General features: G+C 45.1%; 1 protein-coding gene across 4 annotated transcripts in view; it reads left to right on the top strand.

The window, feature by feature from the left end:
• Window positions 1-9,370, top strand: part of ABCC5 (ATP binding cassette subfamily C member 5) — a 103,659-nt gene extending 94,289 nt beyond the window's left edge. For all 4 annotated transcript variants that reach the window (XM_081571221.1, XM_081571219.1, XM_081571222.1 and 1 more), the window contains 4 exons: window positions 3,600-3,678; window positions 4,717-4,830; window positions 6,417-6,581; window positions 7,908-9,370. In XM_081571221.1, coding sequence (XP_081427347.1) covers window positions 3,600-3,678; window positions 4,717-4,830; window positions 6,417-6,581; window positions 7,908-8,009 — 460 coding nt within the window. In that variant the 3' untranslated portion in view covers window positions 8,010-9,370. The remainder of the gene's footprint in view (window positions 1-3,599; window positions 3,679-4,716; window positions 4,831-6,416; window positions 6,582-7,907) is intronic.
• Window positions 9,371-18,528: the final 9,158 nt, after the last annotated feature.

The following is an 18,528-nucleotide window of genomic DNA, read 5'->3' as shown; positions in this document are numbered from 1 at the left end:
AGTGTTCCAAGACCCAAAAGGCAGATATTCGTAATCAGGAGCTTGGGGACAGAACCAGAGCAAGGTGGGGCCCCAAACCTTGGGAGCCTGAGCAGGCTGTCAGGCTAGACCTGGGTACATGGAGACACAATAGGAATTGACCTAGCAGAGCTGGCTAACAAGTAGATTCTAACTCAAGAAGAGGTTTTGCTGGCTCTAAATGGGAACTACAGCCAGAGCAGGAGCCAGATCCAGAGCAGCTGGGTGCTAAACCACAGATCCTATTGCCTGAGGAAGAGTTGATTGTCTGTAATGGGCAGAGGCCACTCTTCAGCATGCAGTCCTGTGGGGTGGCTGTATAGAGAACACAGTGCAGGGTGAGACCAGGCAAAGCATGGTCTTTGATCAGGTGCTTTAAACATAACCCCTGTTTAAAGCCAGTCGTGATTTCCCATGGGAGTAGGTACCCCTTCTTCTAGGATGATGAGGACTTCTGGACCACCACAAAAGTCCTGGAACTTTTTTTTTTTAAGTCTTTATTGAATTTGTTACTGTATTGCTTCTGTTTTATGTTTTGTTTTTTTGGCTGTGAGGCCTGTGGGATCTATGCGCCCTGCATTGGAAGGCGAAATCTTAACCACTGGACCACCAGGGAAGTCTCTTGTTTTGTTTTAATAAAGAGCTCTGAGCATTTTGGTTCAAAACTAAGAACCCTATTATGATCCCCAAGGTCAAGAATTCTGCTATAAAAATATGAGGAAGTCCATATTAGACCACACAAATAGGAGAGAGAATATTTTATTATGAAAACTTGCATTGCTATCTGGATAAATGTCTCTCAGAGGATTGTCTTGCTAATCTTGCCATGGGAATTCCCACCAGTCTGTTTTGAATCAGGGGAAAATGATTAACCTTCTATCCCCCCAGACTTGGGATGGAGAACACATGTTTGAGTCTGTCCCTGATCTGTGGTATCAGTCCAAAGTTCCCCTAAAAAGGTGGCTGGAGAGGAGAGCCATAGACATAGATTTCATCAACCCTGATACATGTGCAGACAGATTCCAGAGTGTTAGAGGGACAGGATGATCAGGTGCTTTCAGCGTCTTTCAGTTTTGTCTTTTTGATTAGAAATGGGTGAGATTCTCCTTTGACTTAGCCTGTGGTCTGCCATTTCAGTTTTAGGTTATCAACAAATCGGACCACCTTCTTTAACTGAGAAGGCTCTTCCTGGATGATATGCCTGCAGAGATCAGTCTTCCCCATATAGACTTTCCATGGGTAGGACTTCATTGGAACTATTTCAGATCCTGGTGTTCAGGATCATGGGATTATTGTGTCCACTTGGAAAATGCGCTGAATATAAGTCAAAACCACCAAACAGTGTAACCAGGCATTTAAAGTGACCACATCCCCGGTCAGTTTAACAGCTACCAGCTATCAAATGTCTACTGTGTTCCAGGCGCTGTATCTACAGATCTCTAATGTTCACAGCAACCTACCAGGTTGTGTCACATCACTGTCTCCTCATTTTATAGGTGCGGAGACTGAGGAGTGACTTGTCCAAGGTCATGCAGGTGGTAAGAGGCAGAGTAGGGATCAAGCCCAGTTGGCTCTTACTCTTACAAAAAATATTAGACAGTATACCTGGGCTACAACAGTGAATAAGATCCAGACAGGGATTCTCATCCAATGGAAGAGAGAGACAAATGAAACAGTGATGAGTGCCATCATAAGGGTGAGCAGGGGGAGCCCCCAGTCCAGGCCTGAAGGGCCAGAAGACACTTCCTGAAGACACCAGCTAAGTTGAGAGCTGAAAGATGAGAAGGAATCATAGCCAAGGAACAGGAACAATGTAATAATAATGCAGTAATAGTAGCTCTCACATACACACTGCCAAGCCTGCAGCAGGTGCTCCTGTAAGTGCTTTACATACATGAATTGTAGTTCCCACAACTGCCTTTTTTTTTTTAGTTGCACTAGGTCTTTGTTGCTGCACATGGGCTTTCTCTAGTTGCAGGGAGTAGGGGCTAGTCTTTGTTTAGGTGTGCAGGCTTCTCATTGTGGTGGCTTCTCTTGTTGCAGAGCACAGGCTGTAGGTGCGCAGGTTACAGTAGTTATAGCACTCAGACTCAGTGATTGTGCTGTATAGGCTTTGTTGCTCTGAGGCATGTGTAATCTTCCCAGACCGGGGATCGAACCCATGTCTCTTGTACTGGCAGACAGCTTCTTATCCACTGTACCATCAGGGAAGTCCAAAGAGCTGCTCTTTTATCCCTGTCTTACAGTTAAGGGAACTGAGGTGTAGAGAAGTTAGGCTAACTTAGCCAGTGTCACCCAGTTGTCATTGATAGAAGCTGTGAAGGAATCAAGCAGTCTGGCTCCAGAGCCCTTGGTTTTTACCAGTGCCTCTCACGTCAAAAGGTGGGGAGTGATCTCATGTTCTAAGTGGTGGGAAGCACATGTGTGAAGGGGACGAGAGAGTGGGACTGTTTAGTGAGTCTCCCAGGACTCCAGAGATGGCACGTATCAGCCTGCACTCTCCTCTCGGGTAGAATTCTTCAGTAATGACCTGGTAGTGTTTGCGTGCCTGGGATTAGTCACCCCAGACGTGGAGACGAGTGTGGATCAGAGCTCGAGTTCTCCCAAAGGTTTTTCTATTTCCCACACCTCAAGTGTAATTTATGAGCAAAGCAAATTGTACTTAATAACTTTAAGATTACTAGACCCACAAATATGATGTTTGGGTCGAGACAAGACACCCAAAATTAATTCTACAGCCCACCTTCCACCCAGTATCTGTTTCGTCACCACCTGTTCACCTCATCCTCCACGACAAAGAGCTTCTTCTCCTGTCTTTAACATTTGAAGAGCTATCTAGTCCTGTTGTTTTGGTGTCAATCTTAATGTCCTTGAGGTGGATACTGTTGGTACAGTAAGCAAGAACAGTTCCCAGACTGGTTTTTGGTGCCAGTGAAATCCTTCCTCTTGAGCCCCTTTCTGCTCAGCTTTGTCCCTCGTTCTCCTGCAGGATCAGTTCCTTTCCTGGTCAGCTAGCTGTTGAGACCCCTGCCCAGTTACAGGACTCTCACCCTGGTGCAGCAAGAAGAGAGAGGGCATTTCTCTGAGTTTTTACATATAAGAGATGTATTTTAGTATGCATATGTGTAGAAAGAAATCTAGAAAGATATGTGCCAAAATGCTAACAGTATTTGTTTCAAAGGGTCTGATAAGTGATTAAACATATATTGGTTTTAGGGAATTCTCCAGTGGTCCAGTGGTTAATACTCTGCACTTTCGGTGCAGGGGACTAAGATCCCACATGCTAAGATCCCATATATATATAAATATATATATATGGGTTTTTTTGACTTTTTGTCTATATTTCCTAATTTTTATATAACTAATTTGTATCATTTACATAATAAAAATAATACAGTTTTGTAAAGAAGAAAGGGAGACTCATTCCTGTGACAGGCAGGCGGCGGCACTCCTGTCTCGGCCTCTACCTGTGGCTGTCGGGGTCTGAGCCCGGCTGTTTAAACCTTTACCACAGTCAGCCTGTGCAGGGTGGTCGCTTATGTGTTGGATCCCTGAGAAATTTCTATTATGTTTCTTATTAGATCAAATCTGGATCCCTTCAACCAGTACACTGAAGACCAGATCTGGGATGCCCTAGAGAGGACACACATGAAAGAATGTGTAAGTAAAGAACTGAGGGAGAACTTTGCTAGAATTTCAAGGGTGGAAACTTGGTGATGCCATGGTCATTCCCCAGCCAGCTCTGGCTGCCTCTGTCCAGCCTGGTCTTTCCCACCACCTCCAAGATGTCTGTGGAGGAGCACTTCAGAGCAGGGCTTCCCAGGCATTTCACAATGAGTATAAAAGTCGGTATTTCCCTATCCTCACCTCCCTGCTCTTATTCCCTCCCATGGTCATATTTCCCTTTTTATTGTACCATCCATTGATTGAGAAGATATTAATGACAACCACTCAGAGTTCAGTAATGCTTTTAAATCAAGTTCTATTTTATTAATCATAACAGTACAACATCCTTTTGAAGCATGTATATATGTGCAAAAGATTTCTCACTTCTTGAATCCACAGAAAGCATGCAATGTGCATATGAACCTCTCAGAGTAACTCAGCAGGCAGGCCCCCTCCAAGGGCCACGAACTAAGATTACCCCTGGCCTGGAGTGGGGTCTCTTGTGCTCCTGCACACCAGCCCAGGATCTCTTGCCCAAATTCAACTAGAGCAGCTCTGCCTTCATGACCTTTCTATTGGGCTTCTTCAAACAATTTCATTTGAAGAACAGGTTCTATAGTTTATAGGAAGAAAAGTTTGACAGCCATGGGTCTACAGCTTTGGCCTTCAGAAAGAGAGTAGTTTTGTTTACCCCATCTCTCATTGCATGACCATATTTTCAGGACCAAAAATGACAGGATTTCAGGACATAAAAATATTGGAATTTCTGGAACATTTTGATGACATGAGACTAATAGTTTAGTTGAAATATGGAATGGCCTAGAAAATGTGGTCCTGCTGTGTGATCATCACACCTGTATGTTCTTTCTAGGTGAGCCAAATTCTTGGCTAATAATTCTATTATCTGTTTGAGAATAATTTATTTTTGCCACTGGGTTTTTGACAAAATTTAGCTTTGTTTTCTTTCTTTCAAAATTTAGTTGTTGTTTTGTCTTCGTTAAGCCTTCTAATCTCTATTTCCTTTCTCCCTAGATTGCTCAGCTACCTCTAAAACTTGAATCTGAAGTAATGGAGAATGGGGATAACTTCTCAGTGGGGGAACGGCAGCTCTTGTGCATAGCTAGAGCCTTACTCCGTCACTGTAAGGTAAGGCGGTCTGGTGGGTGGCAGAGGAGGGGGTCAGCAGAAGCACAGGAAGATGGAAGAATAGCCATTGCCTGTGGCATGAGGTCCAAAGGCATTCTTGGCTCCAAGCCCAGTGGCACTTTTTTTTTTGGGTTGCACTGAATCTTTGTTGCTGGGCTTGAGTGTGGGCTTCTCATTGCGGTGGCTTAAAACTCAACATTCAAAAAACTAAGATCATGGCATCCGGTCCCATCACTTCATGGCAAATAGATGGGGAAACAATGGAAACAGTGACAGACTTTATTTGCTTGGGCTACAAAATCACTGCAGATGGTGACTGCAGCCATGAAATTAAAAGATGCTTTCTCCTTGAAAGAAAAGCTATGGCCAATCTAGACAGCATATTAAAAAGCAGAGACATTACTTTGCCAACAAAGGTCTGTCTAGTCAAGGCTATAGTTTTCCCAGTAGTCATGTATGGATGTGAGAGTTGGACCATAAAGAAGGCTGAGTGCCGAAGAATTGATGCTTTTGAACTGTGGTGCTGGAGAAGACTCTTGACAGTCCCTTGGACTGCAAGGAGATCCAACCAGTCCATCCTAAAGGAGATCAGTCCTGAATATTCATTGGAAGGACTGATGCTGAAGCTGAAGCTCCGATACTTTGACCACCTGATGTGAAGAACTGACTCATTGAAAAAGACCCTGATGCTGGGAAAGAGTGAATGCAGGAGGAGAAGGGGACAACAGACGATGAGATGGTTGGATGGCATCACCAACTCAACAGACATGAGTTTGAGCAAGCTCCAGGAGATGGTGAAGGACAGGGAAGCCTGGAGTGCTACAGTCCATGAAGTTGCAGAGAGAAGGACACGACTGAGCGATTGAACAACAACAACCCTGTTGAGCTTGCACTCCAGGGCTCACAGGCTTCAGTAGTTGCAGCTCCTGGGCTCTAGAGCACAGGCTCAATAGTTGTGGCACTTGGACTTAGTCACTGTGTGGCATCTTCCTGGACCAGGGATTGAACCTATGTCTCCTGAGTTGGCAGGTGGGTTCTTTACAACTGAGCCACCAGGGAAGTCACTCAGTGACACTTTTTTCAAGAGAATGCCCAGAGATGTTTAACCTTGACACTATTTGGGTATATGGATATTTTGTTTGCTTTTTTGTTTTTAAACGGCCTCGAGCCTTCAGTTTCCAAGGGCAACTTGTTTCTGTCCTGTGAGTAGTTGTAGTATTGGAAGCCATAGACTTAAAAGATTTTAAAACTGTAACACATGTCCAGATCATCAAATACAGTTCCCTCATATTAAAACTAGAAAAGGGAAGTCCAGAAAAATCACTGTTCAGAGTCACAGAGCAAGTGAAATGAGTAGTTTGTTAGATCAGTATTTCACGTATTTGTGGAAATCAAGGCAAATATATGAATTTGAAGTTATAGCAATTCTAAACAAAACAGTATTTTTACATTTGTGTGTACATATTTAGAAAAAAACAATATATGATATAAAATTCAAATCCTAAAACACATTTTGGTGAAACCTAGATTAACTAGAATGCTTAAGGAATTGGTTAGATCCCTCTTTCTCCTCTCTTCCCTGGCAGATTCTGATTCTAGATGAAGCCACAGCTGCCATGGACACTGAGACAGACTTACTGATCCAAGAGACCATCCGAGAAGCATTTGCTGACTGCACCATGCTGACGATTGCCCATCGCCTACACACAGTCCTAGGCTCTGATAGGATTATGGTGCTGGCCCAGGGGCAGGTACTGAGCCCCCTAGGGACCTTGGTTTGGCATGTGGCCTGGTCTGGGAGAACTGGGTCCTGGCAGGATTGGGCTGATGGCCCTCATAGCAATCAGATAAGCAGCCTTAGTGACTCCAGCCTGGTTCCTTTTGTATGGGATGCAGCCCTCCCAACCAAGAGATTGAGTCTGGCGCATGCCTATTGGGTTCTCATTATGCTTTGCTACCTGTTCTTTTGTTGCTTGTGAACAGTAACACTTTGACTTAGGTCAGAGAGCACATGTACTTTGTAGTTCACTCACAGGGGTTTTCCAAAGCTGTTGAGACCAGCCACCACACGTCTGCTTTTTGCAGTCATGTGGTGCCAAACTTCTTGCTGTTCCCAGCTTTCCCACATACTGGCCCCCAGGCTTTTTCATTTCCTGCTATTTCCTTGCAGCGCTGTTGGCTATAAATCATCTTGGAGCCCCTAAGCGTTTCCACCTCTGTGTTTACTCATACAGTTCCATCTACCTAAAATGCCCTTTCCTCTGCTCACTCTCCCATGTGGACCTGCTTATACCCTGCCTATCCCATAAGAGAGCCAGTGTCTGCCTCCCCCCTTACTGTACAGGGTGTCTGCTCTGGCACCCAACCTCATACCGTCACATGGCCAGCCCCCAGGAAGACACTTTGTCCTTATGCCTGTCTCTGTTGCACAGGATAGCCTTTCCTAGGAGCATCCCAGGAGATATCCTGTTATCTCTCCTTGGCCAGAGTCGTATCACACACCTTTGCCCTGCAGCAAGGGAGGCTGGGGGAGTGAGTATGTGGCCTCTGTCTGGGAGGCAGGTTCTGCCAGCACACTGTTCCATTTTCTACTGCAGTGTGATTTCCGGTGACTGCCTAGTAGTCCATCATGGGAGTGGATAATTGACTGAGTTGATCCCTTATACTCACTTCCCTTTTGTTTTTCTGCCAGCTAGTCCTCTTTTCCATCCATAGGTTTGGATCAGCTTGCACAACAAGATGACATTTACTTGGTATGCCTTTGACTTGAGCTGCAGTTTCTTCCCTCTGCAGCATATAGAACCTTTTGATTGATTCCTTCTGACACAAGGCTGAAAGAATTGAGACTTAATGTGAAGGCACTCGAGGTGTTTCTAAATTTTCTCTTAACTAAACTCTGGTTAGTTTAAAAAAAAAAAAAAAAAGAGAACCCAGGTGGGCATGGCAGAGCTAGCTGAATTGCCACCTTGATTCCATCCTCAGGGGGCTTGGGGCTTTGCCCCCCTTCCCGAGCAGTGGATCCTGTAAGACACCTCGAGTGTCTCCGAGTCACCTTCCGATGCTGTCTCCTTCTACAGGTGGTGGAGTTTGACACCCCGTCGGTCCTTCTTTCCAATGACAGCTCCCGGTTCTACGCCATGTTTGCTGCTGCAGAGAACAAGATCGCCGTCAAGGGCTAACTCCCCCAGCGCCGTCCATATCTCTTTTCTTTGGAGCATTACCATTCCCTGCCTGGGGCGGGCCCCTCACCGTGTCCTCCTGCCGAAACCTTGCCTTTCCCGATTTTATCTTTCGCACAGCAGTTCAGGATTGGCTTCTGTGTTTCACTTTTAGGGAGAGTCCTATTTTGATTATTGTATTTATTCCATATTCATGTAAACAAAATTTAGTTTTTGTTCTTAATTGCACTCTAAAAGGTTCAGGGAACCGTTATTATATATGTATCAGAGGCCTATAATGAAGCTTTATATGTGTAGCTATATCTATATATAATTCTGTACATAGCCTATATTTCCAGTGAAAATGTAAGCCGTTTATTTTATATTAAAATAAGCACTGTGCTAAGAACAGTGCAGATTCCTTCCTATCATTTTTGTACAGTTTGCTGCACTAGAGGTCTGGTTTTGCTATTAGTCTATAGGAAGGGTAGCGTGTGTTCTTCCCCAGCTGGCTGTTTCATGGTGCCGGGATTTCTAGGTGTCCGAAAGGAAGGAGTGTAGCAGTAGCCGGCCCTCCAGCGGCCCCCCTGCTGCCTTCCCAGCAGCCACCCCGGGGTGGGGCAGAGTGGGGGCCACCAGAGGCCGCGCAGAGCACCGTGAATTCTCAGGGCTCCTGCTTTCTGTCCTGTTGTCACCTCACTGTTTCTGTAGGGAGAGCAGTGGGTCAAAGTCCCAGACCCCTCTCCTCTCCGTCCACTGGGAACGAGAATCACAGAACCTTCCTTGGCGAAGGGGGAGCATCCCTCCTGCCTTCCTCTTTTCTGCTGTTGCTTCTCAGCAAGCATTGAGTCTGCTCCGAGTGTCCCACTGCCTCAGGTTCCCAACGCTGGCCAATGCACGGAGCTCTGTGGCTCCTTGAAACCGTCGGTTCCAAGCCCTGGAGCCCACTGCTGCTTGGCCCGATGGTCCTTCTTCATTTGCCTGGCCCCACACCCCCACAGTTCAGTGACAGGGTTCAGGATTTTGTGGGTCTGTTTTCCTTTCTTCCTGCGGTTGCCGCACAGTCTCTTCCTCTCTCCAAAGTCCGCAACTTTAAGCAGCTCTTGCTAATCAGTGTCTCACACTGGTGTAGAAGTTTTTGTACTGTAAAGAGACCTACCTCAGGTTGCTGATTGCCGTGTGGTTCGGTGTGTTCCCGCCAACCCCGATTGTGCTGTGGGGCCAGTAGCTCAGGTGGGCGTGGTCACTGCTGTCATCTGTTGAATGGTCAGCATTGCATGTCGTGACCAACTAGACATTCTGTCGCCTTAGCATGTTTGCTGAACACCTTGTGGAAGCAAAAATCTGAAAAAGTGAATAAAATTATTTTGGATTTTCTAAAATTCTTGGTGTGGAAAATAATTCTCTGGGAGGGGAATAAGCTGTCTTTGAGTGGCTTTGGAGTCCCGGAAACTTGGATCTGAATATCCAGTAGTGAAGTAACAGAGGGGAGGGACCAGTAGTGGAGCTGGTCGGTTGCAGGGGATATGGAGTACACCTTGCCTAGAATCACTACGGTGAGCCGAAGTTCCTGCAGCCCGTGTCCTGGGTGTGGTCACCAAATTGAGCTCCTTTGCTGCTAATAAGAGTTGGAAGTGGGAAGGGTTGTAGTGAGATCAGTGGTTGTGGAGAAATATGTTTTAAATGAACAGTTTGTTGAGGGTTCTCAGCAATCCAAACAATGTAATTGCTCTTTCAGCCAATTCATTCAGATTAACTTATTGAGAATTAAGTGCCCATTCAAAAGGGTACTCATTCTAACATTTCTCAATATGTCATGTTTATGCAGAAAGCTTTTAAACTATTTTGTATCAGTTCTGCTGAGTCATCAATAACCTCAGATATGCAGATAACACCACCTCTTATGGCAAAAAGTGAAGAGGAATTAAAGAGCCTCTTGAAAGTGAAAGAGGAGATTGAAAAAGCTGGCTTAAAACTCAACATTCAAAAAATGAAGATCACAGCATCTGGTCCCATCACTTCATGGCAAATAGATGGGGAAATGATGAAAACAGTGACAGAATTTATTTTCTTGGGCTACAAAATCACTGTAGATGGTGACTGCAGCCATGTAATTAAAAGAGGCTTGCTCCTTGGAAGAAAATCTATGAGAAAACTAAACAGCATATTAAAAAGCAGAGACATTACTTTGCCAACAAAGGTCCATCTTGTCAAAGCTATGGTTTTTCCAGTAGTCATGTATGGATGTAAGAGTTAGACCACAAGAAAGCTGAGCACTGAAGAATGAATGCTTTTGAACTGTGGTGTTGGAGTAGACTCTTGAGAGAGTCCTTTGGAATGCAAAGACATCAAACCAGTCGGTCCTAAAGGAAATCAGTCCTAAATATTCATTGGAAGGGCTGATGCTGAAGCCAAAACTCCAATAATTTGGCCACCTGATGCGAAGAACTGACTCACTGGAAAAGACCCTGATGCTGGGAAAGATTGAAGGCAGGAGGAGAAGGGGATGACAGAGGATGAGATGATTGGATGGCATCACCGACTTGATGGACATGAGCTTGAGCAAGCTCTGGGAATTGGTGATGGACAAGGAAGCCTGGTGTGCTGCAGTCCATGGGGTCACAAAGAGTCAGACACAACTGAGCAACTGAAAGGAACTGAACAGCCCCTAACCCAGGTCCTCAGCTCCTCAAGCTGGGATTACATTGGAAGAACCTCCCAAATATCTAACTACGTGCAGGATTTTCCTGATCCATCCTGACTTGTACTTTGACTCAATCTGTCACTGATGTTAATCACACGCTCACTTTTTCAGTCTAATTTCACACAGCTCTCTTGTTTCAAACAGATGAATTCCTTCAACTGTGTTCAGTTTGGGTCTTTCAGGCATTTCACAGCCACTCTATGGGCATTATTGGGGTCTCCATCCATCCAACTGGCTCCATTTAAGTTACCTTCTGCATGTTCTTTCCCATTGCTCTTGTCTGCTGACTTCCTCTCATCTGGTGTGACAGGAATAACTGGCCATAGGCATTGGGAGAACCATCCATCACCTCCCATGGATGACCATAGGAACTTGGACATGCTGCTTTTCGTGCCTGAATCTCAGCTTCTTCCTCAGAAAAATTGGGAGCATAATATCTATCTTATCTTACAGGAGAAAACCATTGAAAAATGTTTTGCAAGCATACCACATTCTTTAGCCATCTCTGTGCTTGTGTCCACACCATAGAGACACATCCTCCATGATATCATGAACTCCGTGTTGCAAAGAGTCGGACACGACTGAGTGACTGAACTGAACTGCTGAGTCATCGGAAATCGTATCTGAAACCCAGCCCTTTTTGTAAACCAGTGTCTTAAAAATTAAGGGGCTCAGCTCTTAAGTTAAAAATGTTCCTCAATTGTCACATTTCAAGTGCTTCATCATCACCTGTGGCCTGTGGCTATAAAAACATATTCAATAGAACGTTCTCAACGTGTGGAAAGTTCTCTTGGATGGCACCGAGGTAAGCGATCACTTTTTTGGATGCACTGGAATTGCCCTCCAAGAAGGATAACAAGGGTGGCAGAAGGAGCCCTGCATGGTCATCCTAGCAAAGCTCGCTGCTGCATGTGTCACTGACTTCCCCTCCTTCAGTTCTATTCTCTCTTATCTCTTGGGTCTTGTCCCACCTCTGTAACCTGCTTTGTCCCTTTAGGAGGAGGCATTGCCCTGCCTTCTGCCTTCTCCCTTTGTTCTTGTCTGGATTCTTTCACTCCCAGCAGCACAGTGACAGACCTTCAACTATGGGCTTGGCCTGTCTTTAGAACCAGTCTCTGCTGCCAGCTGAGTGCCTCCACTGAGCATCTCCCAAGCCCCTCAAACAGCCTGTTGAAAATCAGTGTTCCTTGTCTTAATTAGTGGCTCCTCTGACTTCCTTAAGTCTTTCAGGCTAGAAGCCTTTAGTTATATCAGTTCTCCTGCCCCTTCCCAATAAATTCAGTCACTTCCAGGTCCTATGCATCACCATCACCACCCCCTTCTCCTTTTGCCATAATTTAAACTCACCTCCCTTTTCTTTTTTTAATTTTGTAGTTACAGCCTCATCACTAGTCTCCCTGCCTCAGTTGTCCTCTCCAAATCACTGTATATACCACTCCCAAAATACAAACCAAAATGCAAGTTGATCAAATATTTTACCTTCCAAAAGTCTTCAAGAGACAATTACCTGTAGAGTGGCCTATATTCCTGAGTTTGGCAGTCAGGGTGTTCATTATCCGGCTCCAACCCTCCTTTTCCACTCAGTATTCCTAAAAATAAACCAATATTTTATCTTTTAATTGTATTTATTTTTGTCTGTGTTGGGTCTTCATTGCTGTGAAGGCTTTTGTCTAGTTGCAGCGATTGAGGGCTACTGTAGTTGTAGCGCACAGGCTTCTCGCTGAGGTGGTTTCTCTTGTTTTGGAGCACGAGCTCTAGGCACACAAGCTTCAGTAGTTTCCCAACGTGGGGGCGGCTCCTGGGTTCAACAGCGCAGGCTCAGTAGTTGTGGCGGAAAAAAAAAGTTGTGGCTCACAGGCTTAATTGCTTCAAGGCATGTGGGATCTTCTGGGATCAGGAATCTAACTCATATCTCCTGCATTGGCAGGTGGATTCTGAGCATCAGAGAAGCCCAAGTCAATATTTTCACACCTCTAAATCTTTACTGTTTTCTTAATCTGGAATCCCTTGATCTTCTCTTGTCAAACAAATCCATGTTTTCCTTCTTAGGCTTCTCTGGTGGCTCAGATGGTAAAGAATCTGCCTGCAATGCAGACGACCTGGGCTCCATCCCTGAGTCAGGAAGATCTAGAGAAGGGAATGGCTACCCACTCCAGTATTCTTGCCTGGAGAATTCTATGAACAGAGGAATCTAAAATTAAGCTCAAATACTATGCCTTGCACAAAGCCTTTCTCTTAAAACCAAGTTCCTCTTGGTTCCTATAACACTTTGCTCACAAATCTATTTTAAGGTTTATTTCCTTTTGCTTTGTATGTTACAGCTGGTTATTTCCTTATATTTCATCCCATGAATATAAACTTGAAGGCAGTAAATAATCTTATTAAATATACCCTTAATTATAAGGTGCATTTTATATAACTTTTAATTCCTGGCCTAAGTATTATGTTTTACATATAGAAGGTGCTTAATAAGTTGAGTATCACACTACTTAGCTGACTCTTGAATGGTGCCTCAGTGAATATTTGTTAATAGAAGTCAGTGTTACAGACTTTCTTTATGGTCATAGCAAAAAAAGAATTTGATTTCTTCAAAGGCAAAAAAGTGGCACTGAGGGAAAGAGGGCTTATATAGAATGACGAGGAATACCAGAAAGTCAGAATGCCCAGCATTTGAGGTGTGGCTCAGTGATGTGACCGCTCCTCTCTTACCCCTTTCCTAATTGATCACCTAGAAATAGGTCCCAGACTGAAAGAAAATGAGCCATGGGCGGGGGGTGTGGGGTCACAGAAAGGCTCAGATATTGAAAACTGACCTTGCACTGATGGTTGCCTGCTGATCATGTGCCATATTTTCTAAAGAGCTTTCTTTTTTTTTTTTCTGATGATAAAAGTAATGCATGCTTCTTATACAAAATTTGGAAGAATGCAGACAGATGCAGTGAAGAAACCCAAAATTGCCTGAACCCTGCCATGGCAGTGTGTTTTACAACCATGGCCATAGCAGTGTCTCCCATCTCACGGGCTCTCCTGCCCTGTGACCTTGCTGCTGTCCCATGAAGAGACGGGGTCTGTTTCTCTACCCCCTTGAGTGTGGGCTCTGTGATGACTTTAACCTGCAGAATGTGGTGGTTCTCTGCTAGTTCTGCACAGAGCCCCTTTGTGGCCTAGAGGCTCATGCTTCCTGCCTCTTAGAAGCCAGTCACTGTGTCAGGAGTGCAGCTATTGGGAGACCAGCATTTTGTGAGATTTACAGAGCACGTGGAGGGTTCCTGGAGGGTGAGGGGGCGTGTGGAGATAGAGTGAGGCCAGGGAGTACGGATGCATCCAACTTGTGTGTGAAGAGGCCATTTAGGGAGTGAAACCTCCAGCCCCAGATATCCCAGCTGATGCCTTGTGGATTAGAGACAAGCTACCCCACTGAACTGTCCCCAAATTCCTCAGCAAAATTAACTTTTTTTAAGCCATTACATTTGGGGGTAGTTTTATAACACTACTGAAGCATTCATCACCCCAAAATAGCCAGTATTACCTTGTATTCTTTATAGCTTTTTCAAACATGTATTTTTTTCTTTTTAAAAAAAATATCAAAAATAGTATGGATGTATTTTTGTTAGAAATGCAAAGAGCACTGAAACATAAAAAATATAGACAGTGGAAATGCATCTTAATCACATCCTACAAAGGAGGCAACCACTATTAACAATTAGATCTATATTTTTCCAGGTCTTTTTTCTAAACACATAACAGCATTATTCATTTACAATAGAACTCATTAAACACAAAATTAGGATAACTTACATACACAATTTGTATGATCTCAACTAATATATTGTGAATATTTTCTCATGTCAAATATTCTTCAGAAACATGATTTTAATAGTTTTATAGGATTTTCTTGTAGAGATTCATTTATTTGTTTCATTCAAAAAATATTTATTGAGCATATAGTATAAAGCAGGCACTGTTCTAAGAAATGATAATACAGTAGTGAGTAAAACAGAAAACATCCTTGCCCTCATGGAGTTTACATCTTATTGGGAGAACTGGTAATCAGTAAGATATATGGAATATTAGATAATGATCAGGAAGAAAAAGAATAAAACAGGGAAGGGCACCAGAGGGTAAAATCTTAGAGAAGCTGGCCAGTCTTACTGAGAAGATGACTTTGATACACTATTCATATAAACAGTCCAATTTTGTTGGATATTTAGGTTGTTTCCATTTTCATTTTTCCATATGCTGTCTTTAAATTGATTTTTTTTTAATGGAGAAGGAAAAAGTGGCTTTATTTCTTTGCCGGGCAAAAGGGGAACGCATTAGGCTAGTTCCTTAGAAACTGTGCCTTTTAAAGGCAATTTTCACATCACCATTTTGTGCTCTCCCAGCTCATAATTCCCTGAATCCAAATAGATAGAGCATGCTAACTGCTCTAACCAGCCAAGCTTTGAGCAACTTATCACCATGACCCCACACCTGTCACAGAGCAGTGTTGTGCTGGAGGTGTGGAGTGCGAGTCCTGCTTCTGTAGTCACTGTGAACCCAGGCTTCCTCCCTCCGGTCATTCTGCCGACCTCTAGACCTCAAAGTCCTCCGCCAGCTCCTCTGTAAGGCCAGTAAACCAGGGAGGAAAGAGCATAGAATGTTGAACAGGGAGTTTTTGTGAGCCCAGCCTAATGATGCTATATATTGCTTCCACTCAAATTCCACTGGTTAGAACTCAACTTCTGTAGCTGCACCTAGCTTCAAGGGAGGCCAGGCAGTGTCCAGCTGTGTGCTGAGGAGGCTAAAACTGCTTTGAGTACAAAGCAGCTTTGGCAAATACCTAGCCACTTCAGCTGCAAGGAATTCGTGACCTGGCAAAGCCCGTTTCAAGGTATAGAAACAAACTACTTGTCTCATAAAATCCTCTATTTCATAATAGATATTGATTTATCATATTTTAATTAAGGTTTTAAACATAATGATCTTTATAACCTATCAATGTTTTCACCTTCTACTGGGAGCGAGAGTACTCATATTATCTGAGCACCAGTGTGCCAAGCACTGCAGAGGCACCTGCAATATGACCTTATTTAATTTTCTCAGTTATTATACTGGGTGGTCATGGTGGTAGTTTAGTTGCTAAGTCGTGTCTGACTCTTCAGACTCCATGGACTGTAGCCCACCAGGCTCCTCTGTCCATGGGATTTTCCGGGCAAGATTACTGGAGTGGGTTGCCATTTCCTTCTCCAATTATACTGGCTAGGTGTCATTAAACACATTTTGCTGATGAGGAAACAGGTCCATGGAGATTAAGTTCTCTCAGGTCACACATACAGTATGTGGTAAATTATACAGAATTCAAACCCAGATGGTTTGATTCCAACTACTGGTGGTCCTCTTGCATCTCACGACATCAGCCTCAGTTGCTTCAGAAATAAATGCACGTGCTGGACCATATGGTCTCTAAGATTCCTTCCAGCTACAATTCTTTTTTTTTTTTTTTGGCCATGGCCACCCAGCACACAGAATCTTAGTTCCTTGAACAGGAATCAAACCCCTGCCCCCTGCAGTGGAAGCACAGAGTCCTAACCACTGGACCACCCAGGAAATCCTTCCAATTCTGGTTACTGTTGATCAAATATGCCCTGAAAACCCTGGGTCCTGGTAACCTCACTTGAAGCATAGCTCCAGAACTGCGTCCCCCCTCCTAGCTCCCACGAGGGAGATGAAGTGTTTCTGTAGGCAGGCGGTCACCTCTTTCCCTGGGAGCTTCTCCCGCTTCTTCTGCCGTCTCCCGCCTAAGCCCAGGCCAACTCCCACCCACCCCCTCAGGTGGACTCAGCATAGGAAGATGAAGCCAGCTGCTGCCGAGTGAGAACTGTCAGCGCTGGGAACTGGTCTCCCACGGCCCCCTTCCTGAAGAGAAGCCCCATCTCCCACCTGGGACCAGCCCAGTGCCAGCCATGGTGGCACTGTGGGCACTCAGTTTTTGGGGCAGAAACACTCATCTTGCCCGGAACAGTTGGTTCTAGGGGCTGAGGGACACTGTTCTGACCTGGGACAGATGTCCTGACAGTGTCTGAGCTTCCTTTGTGTCCTTGACAAAGAATCTAGTAGGCTGCGGTCCTGGGGGCCAGTCTAACCACTTATGACAGAAAACATGTCCCTTTCCCGTGGGCCTGTGAGAGACCTTCCCTCCAAGCCCTCAAGGATTGTGAGCCCTCACTTCTCATTCCCATGTTACCGACCCAGCTGCTCTTCCCTCCCAGCTTCCCAATACCTGAACTCGAGCTTCTACGGATTCTTCCTACCCCTCCACACCCCAGACCCCCACCCCTGCCCCAAACTATGGAGCATTTCATTAAGGGCTGGGAAATCTGTTGAGCTGGAGATCAAAAACAGACAGGGGGAGCTTAAGGCTGAAAAAGAAGAAACAATGTCTCTCTGTATCTCTTTTTCCCTCCCTCCCTCCTCTGTGATCCTCTGCTCTTGCTCCAGGCAGCCAGCACCTGAGAGTAGCCAGCATCTTTCATCACCGGGGAGGTGCCTGGACCAGCTCTGCCCTGGGCTCTACAGACGCCCTTTCCTCCTGTCAGCAGTGTTCTTTACCTTGAGGTCATGCATTCTCACCTTGAGTGTGGAAAGATCTAAAGGTCTAATACAAGGATGTGAGCCCAGGGCCATGCCAAAGAGGCCTCTGGGTCCCCCCAGGACCAGCCACAGGAGTTCCCTGCCCCCAAGCTGTCCAGACTAGCCCATCAAGCTGCCTCACAGAGACCAAAATCTTGAAGCAATCAATGGAAGGGTTTTCCCTAGAGCTCTGCTGTGCTCAGTTGCATCAGTCGTGTCCGACTCGTAGCAACCCCATGGACTGTAGCCCGCCAGGCTCCTCTGTCCACGGCATTCTCCAGGTAAGAATACTGGAATGGGTTGCCATTTCCTTCTCCAGGGGATCTTTCCAACCCAGGGATTAAACCCACATCTCCTGTGTCTCCTGCATTGGATTCTTTACTTGCCTAGAGGAGTGCCTATTTCCTTTGGGAGCTCAGCAATTGATCAGAACTATAGGCATTCCGTCCTGGCCCCACACCATGTGATACAACCACTGGCATTCATAGGTAGATTAGCAAAACAACACTTGCCTGAGATAAGTGATACCACCCATTCCTAGGTATGGCCAGGTTTTCCCCTAAATCATGCTGCCTGAGGTGAGCCACCTTGTACCCACAGAGAGACCACCTCTCTCTGCTTTCAATACTTTGTCCTTGGTCAGTATTGGAGTCACCCTCAGAGTTGGGCCCATGAGGAAAGCTGCTCATCTTCCAGAAAATCTCTGTTGACAACTTTGTCTACTAGATAGCAGACTCACGAAACCTCTTTCAGAATCTGCTATTGGGAAAACTCTCGACTTCTTGATGGAATTTCTGGAGCACTGTGTGTCTCCATTCTTATTCCAGCTGACAAGAAGCTCAGGCGCTGTCAGGACATCTGTCCCAGCTCATTTTCAGTGTCCTTCATAAGATTTTGGATCTTTCCTTTTGACCATTTAAAATACATTTGGTGTTTTTAATAAAAGCGTTCCTAAATCTTGTTTTCATAGAAGGAATAGGCTGAGTATAATAAAGACATTGGTCCAGTTTGTGAATAATTCACCTGCCCCTGGAGCTCTGTGGAGGCAGAGGGTACTGGGTGTGGGTGTGCCTGTGTGCTTTCCTGTGGGGAGGGCATTGACTGCCCTTTGCCATGCTCTTCAGACACCAAGCCTCCTCCTGAGCCCTGGGATCCTACACCTGGGCAAACAGTGGCATTGGAGTGTCTTTTGCAGCTTTACTCACCCTCTTCAGATTGAGGTTG

Source organism: Giraffa tippelskirchi, chromosome 2, assembly GCF_054371585.1.
Source record: "Giraffa tippelskirchi isolate mGirTip1 chromosome 2, T2T-mGirTip1v1.2.pri, whole genome shotgun sequence".
NCBI lineage: Eukaryota > Metazoa > Chordata > Mammalia > Artiodactyla > Giraffidae > Giraffa > Giraffa tippelskirchi.
The sequence above is the reverse complement of the archived record's forward strand: the minus strand, read 5'-3'. Positions and strand labels throughout refer to the sequence as shown.